We start from the raw sequence: 21,558 nt of genomic DNA on the forward strand, positions 1-21,558 counted from the left end.
GCCGGGTGGGAGGGAGTGGCTGGGAGTCCCAGCCACTTCCCCTGCCCCTGCCCCTGCCAGGCTTTTGCACGCGACCACAGTTTTCTCAGCACCGATCGCGGCCCGACCTCCCAGCCACTCTGCCTACCCCTGCCAGGCTTCCATCCAGTGCCCAGCCAGAAAAACAGAAAATACCGGACGTACACATGTCCAGTATTTTCTGAAATTTTTTACCGGACAGAGGGCACAAAAACCAGACTGTCTGGTAGAATACCGGACACCTGGCAACCCTGATAACAGGTTTCTCTCACTGTCATTGTGATATGGTTGCCCTAGAGACTTTTGAGAAAAGGGCTCAGGCCTCAGTGAAAAGGACTGAGTGCATAGGGTGCCCAAAAAGGTGTTAGCCTACATTCTCAAAAGGGACTAGTGATTTTTGGTGCCCAAATTGGAACATGAAGTCATAGAATTCTTTGGTAGTACGGAAGGGACTTCTAGATTATACAGGAGGTCAAATTTGATAGCTCGGGCCATAAAAATTCACCTCGTTATCTTTATATTGGTCCCCAAAGGAAAATGATTGTCAGAGAATCAGCGTTCAGCACTTTCTGAAAATCAGGTTCTTTTAAAGATGTCTCTGGTCGCTTAAAATCACTAGTCACCAGTTTTCCCTCTAAACTGCAGCCCAGCTTCACAGATGATTAATCAACCCCCCCAGTCAGAGGCTCAGGGTTCCATGCAGGGAGCTGACTGACTGGGCGGGGCTGATGAATCACCTGGGAAGCTGTGCTGCAGCTTATAGGGAACACTGCTAGTCACCCTTGAAAGTGTAAGCCCTAACCTTCCCACATGAGGGAAAAGGAACAATTATGGGAAGAGGATGTTCAGGAGAATTTGCTATTGCTACTGTTTGTGCAGTAACCCCCTGGGAGACATGAGATGAAGTTCCAGGTTGGTCAATCTAGTACTTTTTAAACAAGGATTTAGAGGGGGCTAAAGGGCTTGAAATCCTCTTCTCTTGAGCTCAGAAGTGCTTAAGGAGAGAGTTCAAGGTGGCTGAACTTACTTAGGGGTGGGAGTGGGTTTTAGCTTCAACAGGCAAGCTAATAGTTTTGACTTGTAGTGAGTCTCAGTGTGGTGAACACAATTCTGCATCTACCATTAAATGTGAGTGAAAATTTTGTACCCATTAGATGCTTAACTACTTGATATGCAGGGGCAATGGGAGGGAGAGGTGGTTGCAACAGGTTTCTAAATGGGTGCATCTAATATAAATGGATGGCTGTATGCAAGTACAGACCTCACATTTAACATGAACCCCTCCTCTGGGCAGATATAATCCTCCACAGCAGCCAGACCTTTGCAGCCATCAACCCTCACAGACAACACTGCCAACCCTCTTCTCCCTCTTAAATAGAAGGGGATCCTGCTCAGATTCCTCTTGCGGTCACAACTGTAGCTGTGTGGCATGCAGAGAGATCGCTTAAATGTAGGAGGCCTTTGGTATTTTTAGACACCCTGTATCTGTAGGTTCTATAAGAGAAGCCTGTTCTAATTAGTATGCTAATACTGTAGAGGAGGCTAGGTCAATGGAGACCCTTCAAGACCAGAGTTTATGTTGAATGTATTACTTGGAACATCCAACACCAGCTCTGGGATCAAATTCTTCCACTTGTGGCCTATCCCTTTCAGAAATGGTGTTATTGCTAATTCCAAAACGTGGCTGATGTGCTTTCCTTCCCTGGTGAGTGTTACACATGTGAGATACAAATAGATCAAGGGTACCCAACCTGTGGCCTGCAGACCCCCAGGGGGCCACAAGGATACTGGAGGGGGTCTGCGGAAATGTAAAAGTAAGGCTCGAGACCACTTTTCTTTTCATTTTCCTCTCTCCCATGTGCCCTGGAACACAGCTTACTTTTGATCTCCTTCCCCGGCTGCTAAGGGAGTGAGGGGAAAGTGCTTGCAAGCCTGGCACATGTGTGAGAGGCATGCACAGCATGCAAGCACTTCCCCCTCGCTCCCTTTGTGCCCGGAGAACAGGATCAAAAGCAAGCCGCGTCCCAGCGCACACAGCTGCTGCCCACCCCCGTGCTCCCAAAGTTCCACCCTTGCCTCCTACCCTCCTGAAGTTCCGCCCTTGAAATTCATGAACAGTTCTACATTTGAAATGATAATAAAGTAATGGAATGTTTGAAAACAGCTATAGTGTTTGCGGGGAGGGAGGGGGTGTCTTTGAAATGTTAATAGATTGAAAAGGGGTCCGTATGCTCGAAAGTAGATTACAAAGGGTTGCCTAATTTGGTTTTTTGGTCAGGGATAATTGGAAGAAATGAGTGCACTAGTGTGTTGCTGCGAGTAAGGTTATGAAGGAGGATGGTCTAGATTCTTAAAGGTATTAGGTATTGATTTCAGTCAGAGTTTGGTGCCTAAATGCATTTTGAAGGTCTTGGCTGCTGTGGAGCAATTCTAACAAGCACTGGGATAGGCACTGCTAGATCACTCTAGACAGAGTGACATGGACACAGGACATGCACAAAGTGAAGGCTGGAAAAGTGCTGGTAATTAGATGGTGACAAATGAAAGATACTGTTAAATTGAGTCCACCCATCTGAGCTAAACTGTTTTTGCCCCTCTGTAGCTAACTAACGCCTATGTAGCCAAATAGCATGACTGACAGTGACCTGTGCAGACTTGGCAAGACCTATCTGTTTGGAAATACATACTCTCACGCTTTCAAAAGCTAGCTCACAGGAAAGGAAACCATTTCAGTTGAGCTCAAAGAAAATTGCATTGGCTTGCAGGAAAGCTATATTACTGCATGCATTTGATAGCAACTTTACTTACATTTGGGATAGAAGAAAAGGAGATTTCTGTAGGCGGCAGCTTTAAGGGAGGATACAGTCCACAAATCCTGGCAGACTTTTCTCTGTGCTGATTCCTAATGGACATTTTATCCCCAGCCCACTCCTGCTTTGAGTCTGCAGGAAAACCCTGTGAAAGAACTGGTGACATCACCCCACGGGTTGGTGCTTCATGGAAGGTTGGATCTTCAGAGAAGATCTGGGAATTGTAGCAGGACACTCCTGAGGTGCAACAGAGTAGGAATTTTCTGTAAGTGTTCTATGAATACCGAGCGCCTGAGTTTCCCCTCCATGTTGCCTTTTTGATTTAGTGATAGGAAAGGGCTGTTTAATCCCTGCAGAGGCCCAGAAATACAGGTCTGACTCATGCCTAGCAATCCTATGTTTGGGTATAGATCAATGGAGTTTTTGAGAAGACAGGGAGAAATCCACTCACCAGGACTTTGGTACCAAAGTCCTGGTGAGTGGATTTCTCATGGTCTTATCAAAAACTCCTTTGATACAGGGCCCAAGGCCCAGACAGCTGAGAGCCATTAATACCTGAGTTTCTGGGCCTTTGCGGAGAGCAAACAACCCTTTCTACTCCATAGGTAACGCTGCAGCACATAGAAGAAACTGAGGCACACACAGGATTTGGAAAAATATTACACAAATTCCCACATTGTCACACAGGGTCTGACTAGACTTGCCTGGAAGGGTGGACTAACTTAGCAAGAGCTGTGAGAATGGAAACTGAAGAGAGTTCGGCTTGGTGTCCTCTGCTGCAGCCGCTTAAATGAGACGTGAAGTGAATCCTGGATGACAGTCACCAAGTATATATATGGCAGCTGTTCATCACAGAAAGAGCAGGTCAGCACAAGACCCGTTAACCTCAATGAGAGAGAACAGTATCTAGCCTCAGATAAATAACTTTGATACTCTTTTAGTGAGATCACCAGGTTCATTTATCAAACTGGAGTCTATCCTTCCATCCCTTGGACTTCCATCACCTCAGGGAAACAGAGGAAATTGTTTTAGGACACCGTGTTCTTCACTCTAATTGCTATAGTTGGCTGAATGTCACTTCTGGAAACACTGTAACTCAAGTTAGTTGGTTGTACCTGGCCATTTCAGAGAAGTTAATCTGCTAAAATCTATCTTTATACACTTAGCCTCAGATCTTAGCATTGCCCTTTCAAAATGCTAGCCGCGTCAGCTTAAATTGTTAGTATACTTTGAATTCTGTTATATAAGTCCTGCAAATGTAATTTCTGTCCCTTAGTGAGAGATTGTCTTGCTCACAAATGGGGGGCTGACAAAAATCTTTAAAATACAATGAGACAATTCTTATCTCCTTTACAGTGGCCTTATACTCTTGAAACCAGAGGAGTTACCCTGGATTTACACCAACTTACATGAAATCACATGCATGCATTTGAGACATTATCATTAACTAACTCCCTTTGTTCATAATGTTGCTTTCCCCTCAGTATTTCTCATTGTGTTAACTAGGTATTAATACTGTTTCTGTTTCAAACTGTATTTTCTTCCCTGGTGCTGCTGTTTGAGCTTGCACAGAAATCACAAATGGCTGTCATTGCAACAGTAGGATCACTTCATTAGCCACAGCCCAGGACACCAGTTTAATTATGATTCTACTGAAAGGTGAAGCAGAAAACATCTAGAGGCAAGTAAAGCTACGTCTAGACTTCGTGGGTTTTCCGGGATACCGAAAAACTCTGCCGCATCCAGGGAATGTGTCTGCTCTTTTGCCTTCTCTCCCCCCTCCCCCCACTTCCACAAGGAAGAAGGGCTCTTCCAAAAGAGGAAGTTTTTCTGAAATTTGGCCCAGCGTAGATGGGCCATGTTTTGGAAAAGCTGCTTCCAAAAAGACTATCGGAAAAAGGTATGCAAATTGCAGTGTGCGTTTTATGTACCTTTTTCCACTAGATCAGTGTAGTCTAGTCATAGCCTAAGAGACTCCAAAGCATGTCCCTTCAGCAGCAGCCATCCAAGTCCCAGTTCTGGCCTTTGCCCTCCAATAAGCAGAAAGTGGTGGAATTATGGGTCAGCCTAGTTCCTCACAAGCAGCTGAGAGGCTTCCTAACTGCACTGATGGAGAAAGGGACCCTAAAAATCACACAGAGGATGTACCACAGGCTCATTAGGAAGTTGCTGATCATCTTGCTGGTGCCTAAGAAGTTTGAGAAGCCCTGCTCTGTGTTATCACTCTAAAGCAGTGTGTTGGATTTTCCCTCTTACTTTCCATTTCCTTTCATCTCCATGGGGATGATTATTGCCAGAGAGCCTTACTTTCTCTCAAGGGGAAGGACACAATTTGACCTAAGAGGACATGGCTAGGGAAAAAAGGAGGGCAGGTTTTGTGGGATTGGCAGGAGTGAAGAGGACAGCAGGGAGAACTGGACAACTCCTTAGAGGCCTAGCTCACCATGATTTAGCAAGGAACTGTTCATGTTCCCCAAATTTCCCTTGTCTGAATAAATCCCGATAGGGTCCCTCATTCCATCTGGATAAACAGGGTTGTGCTAGGGAGTGTGTGGATGGTTTTCCTTTCACTCCATGAGTTTGGTGCACCTGAATAATATGAACATATCACCTCAACCCCAGCTGGAGCAGCCTTGCTGCATTTATATAAACCCACTGTACAAAAATACTCCTCTTTGAAATGGGGCATTTCTTTACTTTCCATCTGTTTGCTCTTGCGTTTGGCCAGTCATGTGAACCGGAATGGTTGATAGCTGAAAAAGGGGGTAGAGAGAGGGGTAAAACTTGGAACAAAGAACATATTTTTCCTCATGGGCTTTGGTGCTTGTGAGTTTCCTCCACTAAGTGATGAATGGCAAGAGTAGGGGAAAAGAAAGACCCTGTCCTTTCCATAAGGGGGAAATAATGTTTAGTGTGCAGTAAATTTCTCATATTTCCAAGTCATTTTGGAGCACGTTGGCCAAGATTTCAAGACTTATGGGCTCATAATTCAAATACCTCACAAAATAAGTGCCATTATTTTCTCATTTTTCACGTGAGCTTGTAAGTAGGTCCCATATATCTTCAGCTCACTCTGCAGTGCAGCTTTTTTTGTGTTCACTTCTGTTCCTTTCTGTCAATTAAATTCCAGTGGGGTTGTGATTTGTGAATGCATTTCATCAAAATAATCATGCCAAGAGCTGGAAATGGCAAGCCAACAACCATTGTAGAATACACGTCAACATATGCAAAATGTTAGGAGCAGGATCAAAACTTTTCCTGATCTCATCAAGTGTCAGTTCTGGGTCAGGATATCTGCATTCCACCTTTGATAATCTATGTTAGGTGTTTATACAACCCCCTTTACCATTGCAGCTGAGCTCTTCATTGTATTTATCATCCCAAGAGCCCACAGAGGTAGGGCAGCACTATTGTCCCAATTGCAGATGGGGAACTGAGGCACAGATGAGTTAAGTGACTTGCCCATGGTCTAATTGGAGAATTTGTGGCAGAGCAGGGAATGTATCTATCTCCCCAAAATCCTAGGCTAGTGCCCCAACAACTGACCATTGCCATCTAATTTTTCCTTTTTCTTTGATTTGTATTTTCAGAGAAAATGGAAACAACCAGCATTGTCCTGTAACCCCGCCAGCCATTTGCTTTTCCTTAGGGTAGATTAAATGTCACAGCCCAGTGTGTGGATTCATCTTTGACTCTCTTTCAGATTGCTGGTGGGGTAGGTTGGTTGGTTGTTTTTTTTTTTTTTTTTTAAACTGTTATGACTGACAGTCAAAATTCCTATCTTGACTTCATGATTTGCCCTTTTCTAATTCCTCCTAGTGTTACAGAGCCCAAAAGAAGGTTCCATGATGCACATTTGTGTAGTGAAAGTGAACTTTGAAATGTTCGTTGACTTTTTATGAATGTCCACCCTGAATATTAAACAAATCCCTGAAGTTCTCAGTGCCATTACCCCAAATCAGTGCCACCTCTCACACTGAGTGGTGATTTTTTTAAATGTCTTGACACTTTTATTATTGTGACATTTCATTCCTTTACAAAAATATGCTTATGATATGAATATGACATAACTGAGATGTACTTTTATGCAAGATAACTCACCTAAGGTATTGCTGGATAGGTTTATGATTTACCACATATGAGTAGCCTATTTGCTGGCATATGTATCATTTTTTTAATATGAAGTTTGGCATACTAACGAATGTATCTGTAATTCAGCTATGCTGCTTTGGGTGCTAACACTTCGGCTGTGTCTACACTGGCCACTTATTCCGGAAAATCAGCCGCTTTTCCGGAATAACTTGCCAGCTGTCTACACTGGGCCCTGGAATTTCCGGAAAAGCACTGATGATCTAATGTAAAATTGTCAGTGTTGTTCCGGAAAAACTGTGCTGCTTCCATTGGGGCAAAAGTCCTTTTCCAGAAAACTGTTCCGGAAAAGGGCCAGTGTAGACAGCACAGTAGTGTTTTCCGCAAAAAAGCCCCGATCGCGAAAATGACGATCGGGGCTTTTTTGTGGAAAAGCGCGTCTAGATTGGCACAAACGCTTTCCCGGAAAAAGTGCTTTTCTGGAAAAGCATCCTGCCAATGTAGGTGCACTTTTTCCGGAAATACTTATAACGGAAAATTGTTTCGTTTTAAGCATTTCCGGAAAAGGGTGCCAGTGTAGACGTAGCCTTCAGGTATTATAACAGAAAAGCTCTTCTGGCCCCCAGCATATCCCTAGTTAGGGAAGCCCTATCCTTTGAAACCCTGACCTTTGCTGTGGGACCCCTATTGATTCCAAGCCTAACCCTAAATGGGGGATTCATATCTATAGAAACCTAAATGCTATCATGTGAAATCCTACTGACCCCAAGTTAAACCTTAGCCCACAGTGTTCTGCCCCTAACTCTAGCCCTAACCTGGAGTAAGCTGCCCTTAGTAACCTTAACCCTTTCCAGGGGAGCCCCTTGGGTCAAGCGCCATCCAACTTCTTTGGTCAGATGCCAGTTGAGAGCCCTAACTCTTTCCAGCAACCAGCTCTTATCCTCCCACCTCACATCTTCCCTGTTCTTTTTCTTGCAGCTGGGGAATGTTGCTTTTTCCCCTGTTGAATGGGAGGGGAATCCCAATTCCTCCAGTTGGTTGCTAGCAGTTGTGATGGGGCATCTGCCCTGCACTGGACCTACAAGGGTTAAATCCAGCCCAGGGGGAGGGCTGGGGCTGGGGACCAAACAGTTATGTCAGGAATCAGCCAATTAGAGTCCAGCTGAGGGCAGTATAAATAAAGGATCCTGGAAGGCAGGAAAGAGTCACTCACTCTTGCTCAAGCTGGGGAGCAGGAAGGGACCTAGCTGCCAGGGAACTAAAAGGCTTCCTGACACAGAGTAGGGCTGGAGAAAGGCAAGCATGGCTGGGGCGCTTTGCTCAGGCAAGCTCCCAGCCTGAGGCCTTGTTCTCAAGGCCTGAGAGTATTAGGGAAGCAGCCAGGGTAGCAAAAGGCAGCAGGTCCACATCCTCTTGCCAATGCTGAGTGGCCATTTCAGACTGCAGTTTGCCCCTGAGGTAAGCGACTAGATGAAGACCGGCAGTGGGTCACTGAGCCAAGGTGGGTGTAGAGGTTTGGGGTTCCCTGAGAGGGAGGACCCCGGAGTGTGGGGCACTACGACAGGGCAGTACTCAGAGGGGAGGAAGCCACTGTCAGGCAAGGATGTGGGTCCTAACACAGTGGTGGAGAGGAAAAGGTAACAACAGGTGAGACACTCTGACAAGGGCGAGCTAATTCCCAGAATGACCAGCAGGAAGCGTGATGCTGGTGAGTCACATCATGTTACAGCAAATTTAACTGCACAGACATTGATACCTATTCTCTGTTCAAATGTTTCATTGATATATGGACTAAGCCCCAGACAGCTCAGCAATGCCCACACCAATATTTCCTAACCCACTCTGTGAGTACCAGTCCTTTTGCACTTACTTGATGATAACACAGCACAAGGGGGAAACGGAGACAACAGAACTCATAAAATATTACGAAAATATTCATCACACAGATGTGTTATAGTATAGTCTTTAATCCCATGGTCCCCTACTATTTTCCCACAGTACTCCTGTCTCATTTAATACTCAGGATAGTCTGTCTTCACTTAGTCTTGGCCTTTGCTGCTTACTTAGTTTGGTAGAACTACATCTTTCAGGGGTGTGAAAAACCACCCCTCTGAGCAAAGTAATTATACCAATCTTAACACACACACATGCACCCCGCCCCCTATATAGACAGTGCTGTGCTGGTGGGAGAGCTTCTGTCCTGACAAAACTACAGCCTGTTGAGGAGGTGAAGTTCTGAAGCCGACAGGAGAGTGCTCTCTCGCTGGCTAGAGCATTTTCACCCAACATGCTAAAGCAGTGCAGCTGCACCTATAGAAAGTTGTACTGTAGGTTTGAGCAGTTGTTCAATATTTTGTTTCCTCCTTGTTGTCCAAGATGTGGCCCTGGGTATAATTTACTGCATGCTAGTCAAATCCAGCTCTGAAAACAGAATTATTAATTTTCTCATAGGCTTTTCTATGGTGCCCATCAATATAGAATCTAAAAAAACTGAAACAACAAATTGTCCTGCATCACCTTAGAGACTAATAAAAAATGTAGATGGTACCATGAGCTTTCCTGGGTACAACCCACTTATACAGATGAATGGAGTTGAGGGGTCCAGGTTGCAAAATAAATAGCAGAGAAAGAGAGAGGTTGGGGAGGGAAAGAGAAAGGAAAAAAATGGGAAAAGAATAGTCAATTAGAGTTTCCGTGCTAAACGAAGCTGATAAGAGTACTTGGAACCCACTCTAAGTACCCGGTACTTGCCTTTTATATCATTAGGATGTGGAATGTAGCAAGTAATCCAATTAATGTCCCTCCCCATCCCCTCTCTTTTTTTCTATTTATTTTGCAACCTGGACCCCATAACTCCATTCATCAGAAGAAGTGGGTTGTACCCATGAAAGCTCATGATACCATCTACATTTTTTATTAGTCTCTAAGGTGCTGCAGGACTATTCATTGGGGATTTTTTCAGGTTTTTTTCATTTACAGACTAACACGGTGTCGCAACTTGGTTCGGTGATGTGATGGGAGCCCCCAGAGGTTAAAACCGACTACCCAGTGAAAACTACTGGATGATGGTGAAACAAATGATTTTTTTATAAAACAGAATGGTTCTTTTATCAAAAATCAAGTGACTTTTAAATGAATTTTAAAACCAGCAATTGCCTAATGTTTTTACAGGAGGGGAAAACTGAACCAAACTGCACTTAACTGATTACAAACTTTGTGATTATAATTCGATTATATTAAATCACTATCTCTAATTCGCTTAAGGCAGCGCAGCATGCAAATAAAAAATACAAAAGCAAAGCCAATATAATAATAAAAACTCCGTCCACAGCCAGCCCCTCTATGGTTATTTTAGGGCAGCTGGTGGAGTTAGTCATTAATCTACCTCTACAACTTATCAGCTGCTGGGTTTCTATTTCTAACACTTATGCTTGGCCTAAATACAGCACCACTACACAACACAAGATTATACAATTTACACAGTGTGGTTAATAGAACTTAGTTACACTCTACAGCATCACACAATGAAATTAACATGATTCAAATATTAACTAAATCAATAACTCATATATTTAAGCAATACTTACAAATCCAGCAACGATAACAGCGAAAAGACACACTAGAACTTGGAGCATGCTCAGAACTCGCGTAACCCTATCTTTGACTCGAAAGGTGGGGAGGCAGCCTCAGGGTGATCAATCCTTCAGCCGGGCAAAAAGGCACGTGCCCTCAATACACGGAACCTCCCTGAACAAAGGGGTCAAGGGTCTTTTATAACATAACCTGATGTCCGGTACCTTATTAGGGTCTGTTTCCTGGCTGGGCCTGATAGGCTGGTAATGAGGTAATGTGCAATATTGCCTGATAGGATTTTTCATGATGCCTGCCTGATGGCCCCGTGGACAGTGCCGGGTGCGGGCATGGTCAGTGTGCATGGCAGTTGCGTCATATCTCCCTATGCCTACCTCCCTACCTTCAAGGTCTGGTCAAAAGAGTCTTATTTATCTTTTGCAGCTGTGCTCTATCTTTTCATGCTCACCTCCCTGTTCTTAGATGCCTACAAGGTTAAATTCCGTTCACAGAAAGCTGCATTGTGCACTTACAAGTTATGCTTTCTCAGAGTGTGTCAGCGGCCTACATTTTCTGTGAGGGGCCTTTGTGTGGCAGAATGGGTAATCCACGCACGAGGCCATGGTCAAAAGGACCTGCTCTGTGACACACGGCTCCCCCCTCTGAAACTATAGTATCTAAGTGCTTCACGCACATTAATGAATTTATTTTCACACTCTCCCTATGGGGTGAGAAAGTTGTAGCCTCATTTGACAGATGGAGGGGAGGGGGGAAACTGAGGCACAAACTTTAAGGTCAAATGTGTTCACTACTTTTAGATGCCCAAGTTGAGACATCCAGAAGATGATTCTTCAAAATACTTAGCAATATATAGCACTTCATATACAGTATATTTTCAATGGGTATATGTTCAGTGCAGAGCTCCTGCTGACTTCAGTTGCAGCTAAAAGTGATTGGCACTCGTGCAAATCAGGCCCCAGGATGTTATGTCAAGGACCCTGAAAAGGAGGGAAAACATAGTGAACACCTGTAAAAGTTTCTCTTAAGTGACTTGCCCAGCACCATGCAGAATTCTGTGGCAGAGACAATAAAATCCAGTTCTTCAGGGCAGCATTCAGTTATCTTAAATATGAGAGCAACCTCTCTTCCTGTAAGACCCTGCCTCGTGCACTACACACCTTTCTACTTCTGCAACAAGTGAGACCAAGGTCCTACAGCCTCATTCACTATACAACCCCGTTTCACCTCCACAACATGACCCATCCTGTGCACTGAATTAGGCAGGAGTCCCGTGGAAAAATATGTGATCATGCAGTTTAGGGCTGTGTTATAATGCATGCGTACACACAAGGGGTCTGAATTAATGTGTTAGGGTGCGTATACACTGCTGCGTTTTTCTGGAAAAACAATATTTGCGCCCACAATGTCATTGAGTTCTTTCGACAAAGTCAAAAGAACAGAGGGGTTTTTCCACTGATGGTAAAAGGTGTGTGTGGATGCAGAAGACGGAGTTCTTTCGAAAGAAGAGGCCCCCAGGAAATAACACAGGTGCCCTGGTGGCCACTCACTCCATCCAGACTAATCGCAACTTAAATGCGAGATGGTGTCCAATCTGAAGAAAAAGCACATCTCTATTTCATTTCACTTTTGCTATGTGGATGCTCTCTTTCAAAATAAGCTTTTCCGGACAATCTCTTCTGGAAAAGCTTCTTCCAAAAGAAACTTGCAGTCTAGATATAGCATTAGAGGCAACTATCATTCTGGCATTTCCTAATATTTGAATGCTTGACTTTGCAATCTTAATAATGTTCTCTTAGTGTAATTTGTTGTATGTAATTTCCTATTTTTTAAAAAAGGAATACTGAAAAAACAGACATTCCTTTGTGTGTCAACATATTGATATGCAGGGTCATTAGCAACGTTGGAACCTTTGCATCCACCACGCAGACCTCTGCCACTTGAGCTTGAGTAACTGATGGCAGTAGTAGGTTGTTACACTTTGTGTGGACCTGCACTAGAGGAGGGTGAGGCACTTTGCGAGAGGATTTCACATATATTTGTTGACAGCAGAGGAATAGTGAGAGTCAGAAATTGTTTTGGTTCCATTCCATCCTTTGGTGGGAGTGTACTGTAGTGCACATGCATTTTCCTGTCTCTTCTCTCCAACCTGTTCCAGTTTCCTTGTCCAGCCAGCCCCAGTGTTCCTCCTATTTCAGCCGTGGCCAACCCGTGGTTCGCGAGCTACATGCGGCTCTTGGCCCCCAAAAGTGTGGCTCATGAAGCCACTCCTGTGCACCCCCTCTCCCCCAACGGCTCCTACCACCCTCCGGCTTCCCTGTGCTTGCTGGGTCGGAGCTGCAGGGTTTTAAAAATGGTGCCCAAGATGGCAGCCATCTTGAAGGGGCAGCCTTCTTTTTAAAAATTTTGTTTTTTGTTTTTGCTCAACAGTTCTGTTCTGGGGGGCTTTTTTTTCCTCTGATGGTTCTGGTGCGGCGCTTCGCATTTTTTCCGCCACTGTTTTGGCTCTCTTTGTTAAATGGTTTGGCCACCTCTGCCCTACTGAGTCCCCATCCCAGTATCTCCCCACAATTCTCACTCTGCCTAGTCTCTTTGCCCATCCAGTCCCTTTTCCCACCTTATCTAGCTCGCTGGGCCTGGGTAGACAGGAGGCTGAGGACAATCTCACCCTCCTAACTTTTCATCCAATCTCTCTCCACACCCCTGTAGCTTATAATGCCTGCCCCATGCCCATATTTCCCATCCCCCTGACTCTAAGTTTCCCTCTCGGAGCTCTTCTTTCAGTTTCATTGAGACCACCCTCCTCCAGCTCCTCTTCCCAGTTTCTTAGCTTGGACCATCCTAATTCTCCTTCCCTGTCTTTGCTCCTCATCAGATATGTCTCCCACCCAGTTCCTTTCTCTGCTTTACTGGTCCCCCTTTGTGGTCCTCATCTGCTCTTGGTTCCCCCTTCATTTTTTCCCCGCTTCCCAGTCCCAGTTTCCCTCTTCTCCTCCTTTCCCCCTTCTAGCCTCCAGTCCCAGTTTTTTCCCTCAGGTTTCCTGCCCAAATCTACTTTTCTCTGTCCCAGCCCCCAGTTGCATCTTGTAATGGGAAATGTTGGGCAATCATAAAAGTAGATGGTGAAGCCATAATACTAGATATTGCTATAATATGATACCAGATCCTAACACAACCTCCTGCCTCCCCAGATATGCTTTCCTCATCTCTTGAATTCTAATGCAATAATGAGGCTAATTCAGGAGTTCTGCAGCAATCTAAGTTTCAAATATGAGGTAACCCAAAAAGTAGCTTGTTTGCGTTGCTCCGTTACTTTCCTGGATCACTTCTAACCAGACCTTGTCACCCTTCTCCAGCTTAAGGACTGTACTTCCTGACATATTTTCATAAGACTTTAGGGTGGTCTGATATGAGGCTAGCACTGCTTTGCTGTTTTTCATTAACAGAAGGCTTGTGGTGTTCCGGTACAACTCCACATTGTAGCCAAAATAATAAACTCCAGGTACGTGGCAGGTGAAAATTCCTGTGGCCTTATCAAAATGTTGCTGATCATTGTATAAGATTTGATGAAATATAATGGGCTGATTAGGAGCTGGATAGTTTTTGGCAAGTTTCATGGCAAAGGCAGATTTCTGGCGTGGCAGACATGTTCCTGTGCTTCCTTGTGGGCCACTAGGACCTGGTGGTCCTCTTTCACCCTTTGGTCCCATTGGACCTAGTTTTCCTGGAGGGCCCTGTGGTCCAGGCATTCCTGAGGCACCTGCAAACGATTAAAAAGAATCAGCAAGAACCAGAAATGTTTCCATTTGTTCTCATGCTGCTGAAACGTGACTCATTTAAAATCCCCCAAAACTTCTTTGTTGGCAATGCCTGCAGTGGGTCAGACTGAATCACTGCCCACCAGGGTGGGATAAACTGCAATTTAAATAAGAGTAAACTCCCTAAAATAAAAGAAATTCTCGTACCATACCCATACACTCTATTCAAAATAAAACAGCCTTAGCTTTAACTTCAGAAACAACACTCTACTGTTCATTGCTCCCCAGGGAGTGAAAATATTTGACTGACACACGCTTTGTGGCTTATTCTTAATACTCTGGAGAGTGCCTAAGTGTTTAGGCTCATGAAGCATTCCCAGGGCAGGTGTACGTGTATGAAGAATAGAACTTCATATTGAACAGGTCTGTGGGTGGATGTTGTCCCCTCTCTGGGGTCTCAGAGCAAGGAAGCAATCATTTTATCTAAAACAATGGAATTTCATCGAGTGCTGGATGCAAGGCAGGGTCAGAGAGAAGGCGATTTGCACAGCTCCTATGCAGGCACTGCTGTGAGCTAGATTGCTCCCCTGAGCAGCTTAGATTAGCTCAAGAGCTTCCCTAATAGAGCTGTTCAAAAACATTTTTTTTTTTTTAGATTTTTTTTTTCTCCCTCAATAGAATTTTCTTTGACCAAACAGAAACTTTCCACAACAAAACAAGCTGTTTTGGAGGGAGGGGGTGAAACCCTCCAAATTGTAATTTTGAAGGAAAATTTTACAGGGGAAATTTCCCCCACCCCCTTCCATTTCTAGTCCCTGCCATGCGTCCCATTACAGCTCCTGCAGCATTGCAACAGGGGGACATCACTGAAGCACAGCAATACCCTGTGCATTCCTTCCTTGATATGCCCCATTATCTCCTCAGAACTGCCTGAAGCACATATGTGTGGGCGTGGGGGGGGCGGGCAACAAACTTGCTGGGCCCCTAGGCAAGGTGTAGGGGGGAGACAGCTCCATGCTCCTGGAAAGGGCGGGGCTGGGGCAGCCAGCCCTCAGTGCTTCCTGGCGTAAACCACGGCTTTCCCCTCCTCAGGCAGCCCTGAGAACCACCTGGCACGCATGCCACACGGTGATCTGGTGCTGATTTAAAGAGCCTGGGTCTCTGGCCACTGCCGCAGTATCAGTGGCTGGAAGCCTGAGGCCCTTTTGCATCTCTGGGCCCTGAGGTGATTGACCCTTTTGGCCCCTCTGTCGGCTGGCCTGTGTGTAGGCTCTCAGCCCGCCCTTCACCCTGCTTCGTGAGCCTTAACACTGAGACCCACCCAGAGCACTAGGAATAAACCACCAGGAGTGTCTCAGCCAAGCCTTTTCCCTCCCATGGGAGGCCACTAAGGCGGGTTAAGAGAGAAGGTTTTTTTACATGTTGAAAACCAAATTCATGGATTTTTGTGTTTGACTTCAAGGCCTCTCCATGATGAAAACATTCCTAGCCGTTCTGCAAATGTCTCTTGCTGCATTTCTCAGCAGTGCATCTAGTGCCTAATCTATATACAGGCAGTCCCCGACTTACGCGGATCCGACTTATGTCGGATCCGTACTTACGAATGGGGCTTTTCTCGCCCCGGAGCTCACCGGCGGCGGGTCGCCGCCCGTGTCCTCCTGAGCGAGAAAAGCTTCTCCCGGTCTCCCTGGTCTGCTGGGGGGGTCCAGCAAAGCCGCTGGACCCCCCCCCCCCAGCAGACCAGGGGGACAGGAGCAAAGCCGCCCAGGCGGCGGGGGTCCCGCTGCCTCGGCGGCTTTGCTCCCGGGCAAACGAGCAAAGCCACCCAGGCAGCGGGACCCCCGCCGCCTGGGTGGCTTTGCTCCTGTCCCCCTGGTCTGCTGGGGGGGTCCAGCGGCTTTGCTGGACCCCCTCAGCAGACCAGGGAGACAGGAGCAAAGCCGCACAGGCGGCATCCCGCCGCCTGTGCGGCTTTGCTCGGGGGCAAAGGAGCAAAGCCACACGGGCGGCGGGGTCCCTCTGCCTGTGCAGCTTTGCTCGGGTCTCCCTGGTCTGCTGGGGGGGGAGGGGGCGCACTAGCTTTGCACCCCCCCCCCCAGCAGATCAGGCTTATGTTGCGGGACGCCTCGGGTAGAGCAGCTGGGGTGCTGCCGGGTTGGTCCTGTGGGAACCTACCGGGCAGCGCCCCAGCTGTTCTGTCCCAGGCTCCAGATTCAGCAGCTGTTGAAACTGATCAGGCTGATTCCAGGAAGCTGGGGGCTCTGCCTCCGGCTTCCTGTAGTCAGCCCCTGGTCAGTTTCAGTGGCAGCAGCTGAATCTGGAGCCAGTTCCGACTTACATACAAATTCAACTTAAGAACAAACCTATAGTCCCTATCTTGTACGTAACCCGGGGACTGCCTGTATTTTAGAAATGTCCATCTGTGAATCCCTTTGTTCAAGAACACCTCCTAAACGGTAAGAGCTAGGACCACCAAATTTGGCAAGCAGCTTCCTCGTCTCCTAACTTAAAGCAGGTTGGGGGTGTGGCTGTGCCAGGAAAATGGATGTGCCTGGAATGGGATTGTTTTCCATAGCATGAAAATGGAGGAGACGGTTAGGAGGAACAGTTATACTGCAGAGTGACCACAGAGGGGCAGCCACACCACTGTCCCTCTGGCCTGCCACAGCAGGAGCCCAAGACACTGCCCCCATCACCCTTAGCCCCAGTGCCAGGCAGAGGGAGCAGGTGGGCAGCACAGCTCCCATCTCCATGGGCAGCACAGGCAGCTGCTGGCAGCCCAGCACAACCCTGGGCAGCCAGCAGAGCCCCAGCCAAGCCTGGCAGCCACCACTACTGGCACAGTGCAGCCTCCGCCATCCATGCAGCCCCCACAGCCAGTCCAGTCCCACCCTTGCCACCGCCACAGGTGATCCAGGTGAGCTCCCTCAGGCCTCCCAGCCTCCTGCCCTGAGCCCTCTACTCCCTGCCCTGATTCCTGCATCCCCCATCCCTCTCCTTAGCCCCCCATCTTCTGCCCAGAGACCCCTACTCCCTGAATCCTGAGCCCCCCCCCCCAAACCTCTCAGCCCCCTTCCCTGACTCCTTCACCCTCCACACAATACCATCGGTCTACCTTCAGAAAGCGCAAATCTCTTGTGGTAGGATCACAATTCTGTCACCAAGTACCTGCTGCCATAAAATGATTCTGGTTGTTATAAATATGCGATTTCTTGACATCTGCATGAGAGAACTGGGGAAGTGGTGCTATCAGAACTTAGTACTGGGTGAAATGATTCATTCAGATGTGCCTTACCTGGTTCCCCTCTGTCTCCCATGTCTCCTTTCTCCCCATTGAGCCCGTTGTGCCCATTATGACCAGGAACACCGTTGTTCCCAGGAGGTCCTTGGGGTCCTGGGAGACATGGAGCAAGAGGGCTTTTTTCCTGTACTGCCATTGTCATAGTGGCAGAAACAGCCAAAATCCAGACTCCTGGAGTGGAAGACAGTTAGAGCTTGTTACAAAACCAGCCACTTAGACTGAAGGCTTATTTAGACCACCGGGAACAGTTGAAAGAGAATATGCTTCCGATCGCACTTTCAAAAGCAGAGCTTAGATGCGGCTTTTTCGGCGAACCCCCCCTTTGTCGAAAAGCTGCGTAAACCTGAGGAATTTGCAGATCCTGTTTTGACTGTTCCCAGTAGTCTAGATAAGCCTTGAGGTTCCAGGATGTGAACTGCACAGTATTTCTGAGCCTCCCTTTACTCAGATCATTATTAATCACATTTATTATGGTAATGCCGAAGGACAACCCAAGATCTAGGTCTTGTTGTGCTAGGCATTCTACATAAATAGGGCAGTGGGCCCCAGAGAGCTTACCAGTGTGGGACAAAGACTTCAAACAAGGGTGCTCTTGTGTCTCTGTACAAAGGATTCCTGGGATGGGGAAGAATTTTGGTCTTGGAGTGGATGGGGCAGAGTAGAAGTAAGTTACACAACAGTAGCTCTAGCAGCTCTAAACTTCCTAAAAGGGTTGTGTGCCCCCTTTCTGCACTAGGGGTGTGAATTCCTGGCCCCACTGAAGTCAGTGGCAGAAATCCTATTGACTGTGTCTGTGTGGGGGAGAGAGGGAGGAATGGTATTTCACCCCAGATATCTGATCTAAATTGGCACAGTGAGGAACAAGCATTGCACCCTTTGAAAGAATACTGCAGTTGTTCCTGAGCTGTTCGTGATCTTAGTTAGTCTGTAACTTTAAAAATGAATAGTCCTGTGGCACCTGTGAGACTAATCAAAATATACAGAATCATGAGCTTTTTGTGGATGCCACCCACTTCTTCAGAGGAAGTGGGTTTTGCCCACGGGCGCTCATGATTCTATATATTTTGGTTGGTCTCTAAGGGTACGTCTAGACTACATGCCTCTGTCGGCAGAGGCATGTAGATTAGGCTACCAGACATAGGAAAATGAAGCGGCGATTTAAATAATCGCCGCTTCATTTAAATTTACATGGCTGCCGCGCTGAGCCGACAAACAGCTGATCAGCTGTTTGTCGGCTCAGCGCGATAGTCTGGACGCACGGGTGGCGACATCAAAGGTATTTGTCGACCACCCAGGTAAACCTCATCCCAGGTGGTCGACAAATATCTTTCATGTCGACACCCGCGTGTCCAGACTATCGCGCTGAGCCGACAAACAGCTGATCAGCTGTTTGTCGGCTCAGCGCGGCAGCCATGTAAATTTAAATGAAGCGGCGATTATTTAAATCGCCGCTTCATTTTACTATGTCGGGTAGCCTAATCTACATGCCTCCGCCGACAGAGGCATGTAGTCTAGACGTACCCTACGATGCCACAGGACTACTCTGATCTTAGAGCAGGGCTACTCAACTCTGGAAGGCCCCGGGGGCCACAATGATACTCACAGCACATGCTGAGGGTCGTAATTTAAGTGCGGTTGAATATACATGCAAATATATATGCAAATAGCTTCTTTCACACTGACGGGCATGAATACAAAGATTAAGGCAAGACTACACAACACACAACCCCGTGAGGTTCCCTGGGCCCTATGGAAGATTTCACAGCAGATGTGACTGAAGTTCCACGAGGGGAAGACCAAGATCATGAAAGTGAATGCAGCAAATAACAGCAGCCCAATTGTCCTGAGAGGAACGACACTGGAGGAAGTTGATACCTTCACCTATTTAGGTAGTATTGTCAATAAAGTGGGAGGTACTGATGAAGATATTAAGACCAGAATACAGAAGGCAAGAGGTTCTTTTATTATTTTGAGGAACATATGGAATTCAGGAGAGATCAAGCTACAGACCAAAATAAGGATCTTCAGCTCAAATGTAAAATCAGTACTTCTATATGGCTCAGAATCAATATGGCGAACAACAAGGACAAACATCAAAAGATTGCAAACTTTTATTAATAAATGCTTGCGTAAGATCATTGGCCTGAAGTAGCCTGACAAGGTTACAAACATTAGCTTATGGGAAAGAGCAGGGCAATGCCCAGTAGAGCAAGAGATCTTGAGAAGAAGATGGCGATGTATTGGCCATATACTGAGGAAGCCACCAACTAGCATTACGAGACAATCCGTATCCTGGAACCCCCAGGGAAAAGGGGAAGAGGAAGGCCAAAGAATAGTTGGAGAAGAGACCTGGATACAAATGTGAGGAAAATGGGCAAAAGAAAAGGTGGCACAAGACAGAGAGGCTTGGAAAGAAATTGTTGATGGCCTATGCTTCCATAAAAGCTAATGGCAAAGAAGACACAACTCTCAGGCCCCATTTAAGTCAGTTCTGCTGACATTAATAAAATGCAATATTTACCTGATTTCCACCCATATAACAGCACTTTTAATGAGCAATGACAGTCCAGGAATTTAACTACTAAAACATGTATCAACAGAAGACCATTTATATTGACTACTTTTTTGTTTTGGCTCCCGACCACATGTTGAGCCCTGTGTAAATCCAAACCGCACCGCAGGCCGCAAACCAATGAGCCGTGGGCCACATGCAGCCCACGGGCTGCATGTTCAGTAGCTCTTAGAGCCACAGTTCTTGCCTCAGGACTGAAGCAGGCAGAATGCTTTTGAAGCGTGCCTTGGTGTAGGGAGCCACTTTCCCTCCATAAAGCTGCCCTTCCCAATGCTGGGGTGTTAAAAGCCACAATTAAGCCGGTTGTATTAATTAGAAGCCTATGGGCCTGAGTGCCCTCTGTATCCCAGTTAAACATGGGCAGAGCTCCACTGAAGCCCAGAGTTACTCCCGATTTCTTTCGCCTTTCAGCATGAGAGGAGAATCAAACCATGTATCTCCATAAGAGCTGACCCACCTGATAAAAAGAAGCTGTGAGTTTCTTGTCTTGCTTGTGACATCCCGGCAGCTAGGAAGCAAGCTCCTTTGAAAGCCTGTCACCTGAATCACTGCCTTCTGCTCCTCACCCTTCTGCTTAGGACCCTCAAAGACGTGTGACTAAACAGCTTCCTTCATCACTGCTTCATACACAGAGGCCTACCTTGACCCTGCCTGCTTTTTACTGACACTATTCCAACCAACAGGATACATTCCCCGCTTGCTTCCTGTTTTCTCATTGTGCTCTTCCCCACTAGCTGCTGTATCTTTTTAAATACCAGTGATGAAAATAACAGGCTCTATCTAACACAAATATCGCTGACTCACTTAATTGAAGTATTTGGGTCCTTCGCCAAATTCTTCCCTGGTGTAATTCCATTGATGTTAATACAGTTCCACTCAGGGTGAATTTGGCTCATTTCCTTCATTGTTCTGCCAGTTATTGTTGAGGGACAAAGACTGGCAGGCTGAATGTGGAACAAAGGGACTATAAGGAAAAAACAAGCTGCTTTAGCCAACTAGAGAATAGGCTATTGTTTAAGAATGCAGAGGCCTAGGTATACATACACAATTTTGTATCAATACACAGCCCTGTTTGACCAGCTGTATTTATTACATTTCCTGAGGGGGTGGGGGCGAAACACTTACATACAAGACCAAGTGTTATTGAGACCATGGGAAAATCTACATTGCAAGCGGCGCTGAGCCCTAGGTGTGTGTAAATGTATCCAAGCTGGCTCTGATCTAGTTAGCATCAGCACCAAGAGCAGGAAAGCAATGGCACCATAGGCTGCAGCATGGACTAGCTGCTCACATACAAGCCTGCCAGCGAGGGCGGGTATGGATGTGGTGGCTAGCCTGTGTTGCTGCGGCTTCACTGTTGTTGCTACTGGCACTGGTTAGATTAAAAAGTCTCAGAGGGGTAGCCATGTGCGTCTGTAACTT

At 46.4% G+C, this 21,558-nt stretch overlaps 2 protein-coding genes across 2 annotated transcripts in view; one reads left to right on the forward strand and one right to left on the reverse strand.

Annotated features, from left to right (window-relative positions):
- Positions 1-840: 840 nt before the first annotated feature.
- Positions 841-21,558, forward strand: part of SYN3 (synapsin III) — a 390,200-nt gene continuing 369,482 nt past the window's right edge. Inside the window, exon 1 of the mRNA XM_075938194.1 lies at positions 841-930. The gene's annotated coding sequence lies outside the window, so the exon portion shown is untranslated. The remainder of the gene's footprint in view (positions 931-21,558) is intronic.
- On the reverse strand, positions 11,838-20,854 carry LOC112543844 (protein HP-25 homolog 1-like). The gene is made up of 3 exons (XM_075938161.1): positions 20,594-20,854; positions 17,559-17,735; positions 11,838-14,265 (listed from the first exon to the last, which is right to left on the reverse strand). Exons 1-3 carry the CDS (start codon positions 20,634-20,636, stop codon positions 13,763-13,765), a joined length of 723 nt encoding a protein of 240 aa, XP_075794276.1. The 5' UTR covers positions 20,637-20,854; the 3' UTR covers positions 11,838-13,762.

Source organism: Pelodiscus sinensis, chromosome 1 (genome assembly GCF_049634645.1).
Source record: "Pelodiscus sinensis isolate JC-2024 chromosome 1, ASM4963464v1, whole genome shotgun sequence".
NCBI classification, from domain to species: domain Eukaryota; kingdom Metazoa; phylum Chordata; order Testudines; family Trionychidae; genus Pelodiscus; species Pelodiscus sinensis.

Bases quoted from the DNA above. Each gene is read 5' to 3' on its own strand.
- LOC112543844 (XM_075938161.1), bottom strand. From the start codon at position 20,636: ATGTCACAAGCAAGACAAGAAACTCACAGCTTCTTTTTATCAG. The intron at 17,736-20,593 runs GTGGGTCAGCTC...CTTCCACTCCAG, and splicing joins TCACAGCTTCTTTTTATCAG to GAGTCTGGATTTTGGCTGTT. The intron at 14,266-17,558 runs GTAAGGCACATC...AATCGTTTGCAG, and splicing joins GGGAGACAGAGGGGAACCAG to GTGCCTCAGGAATGCCTGGA.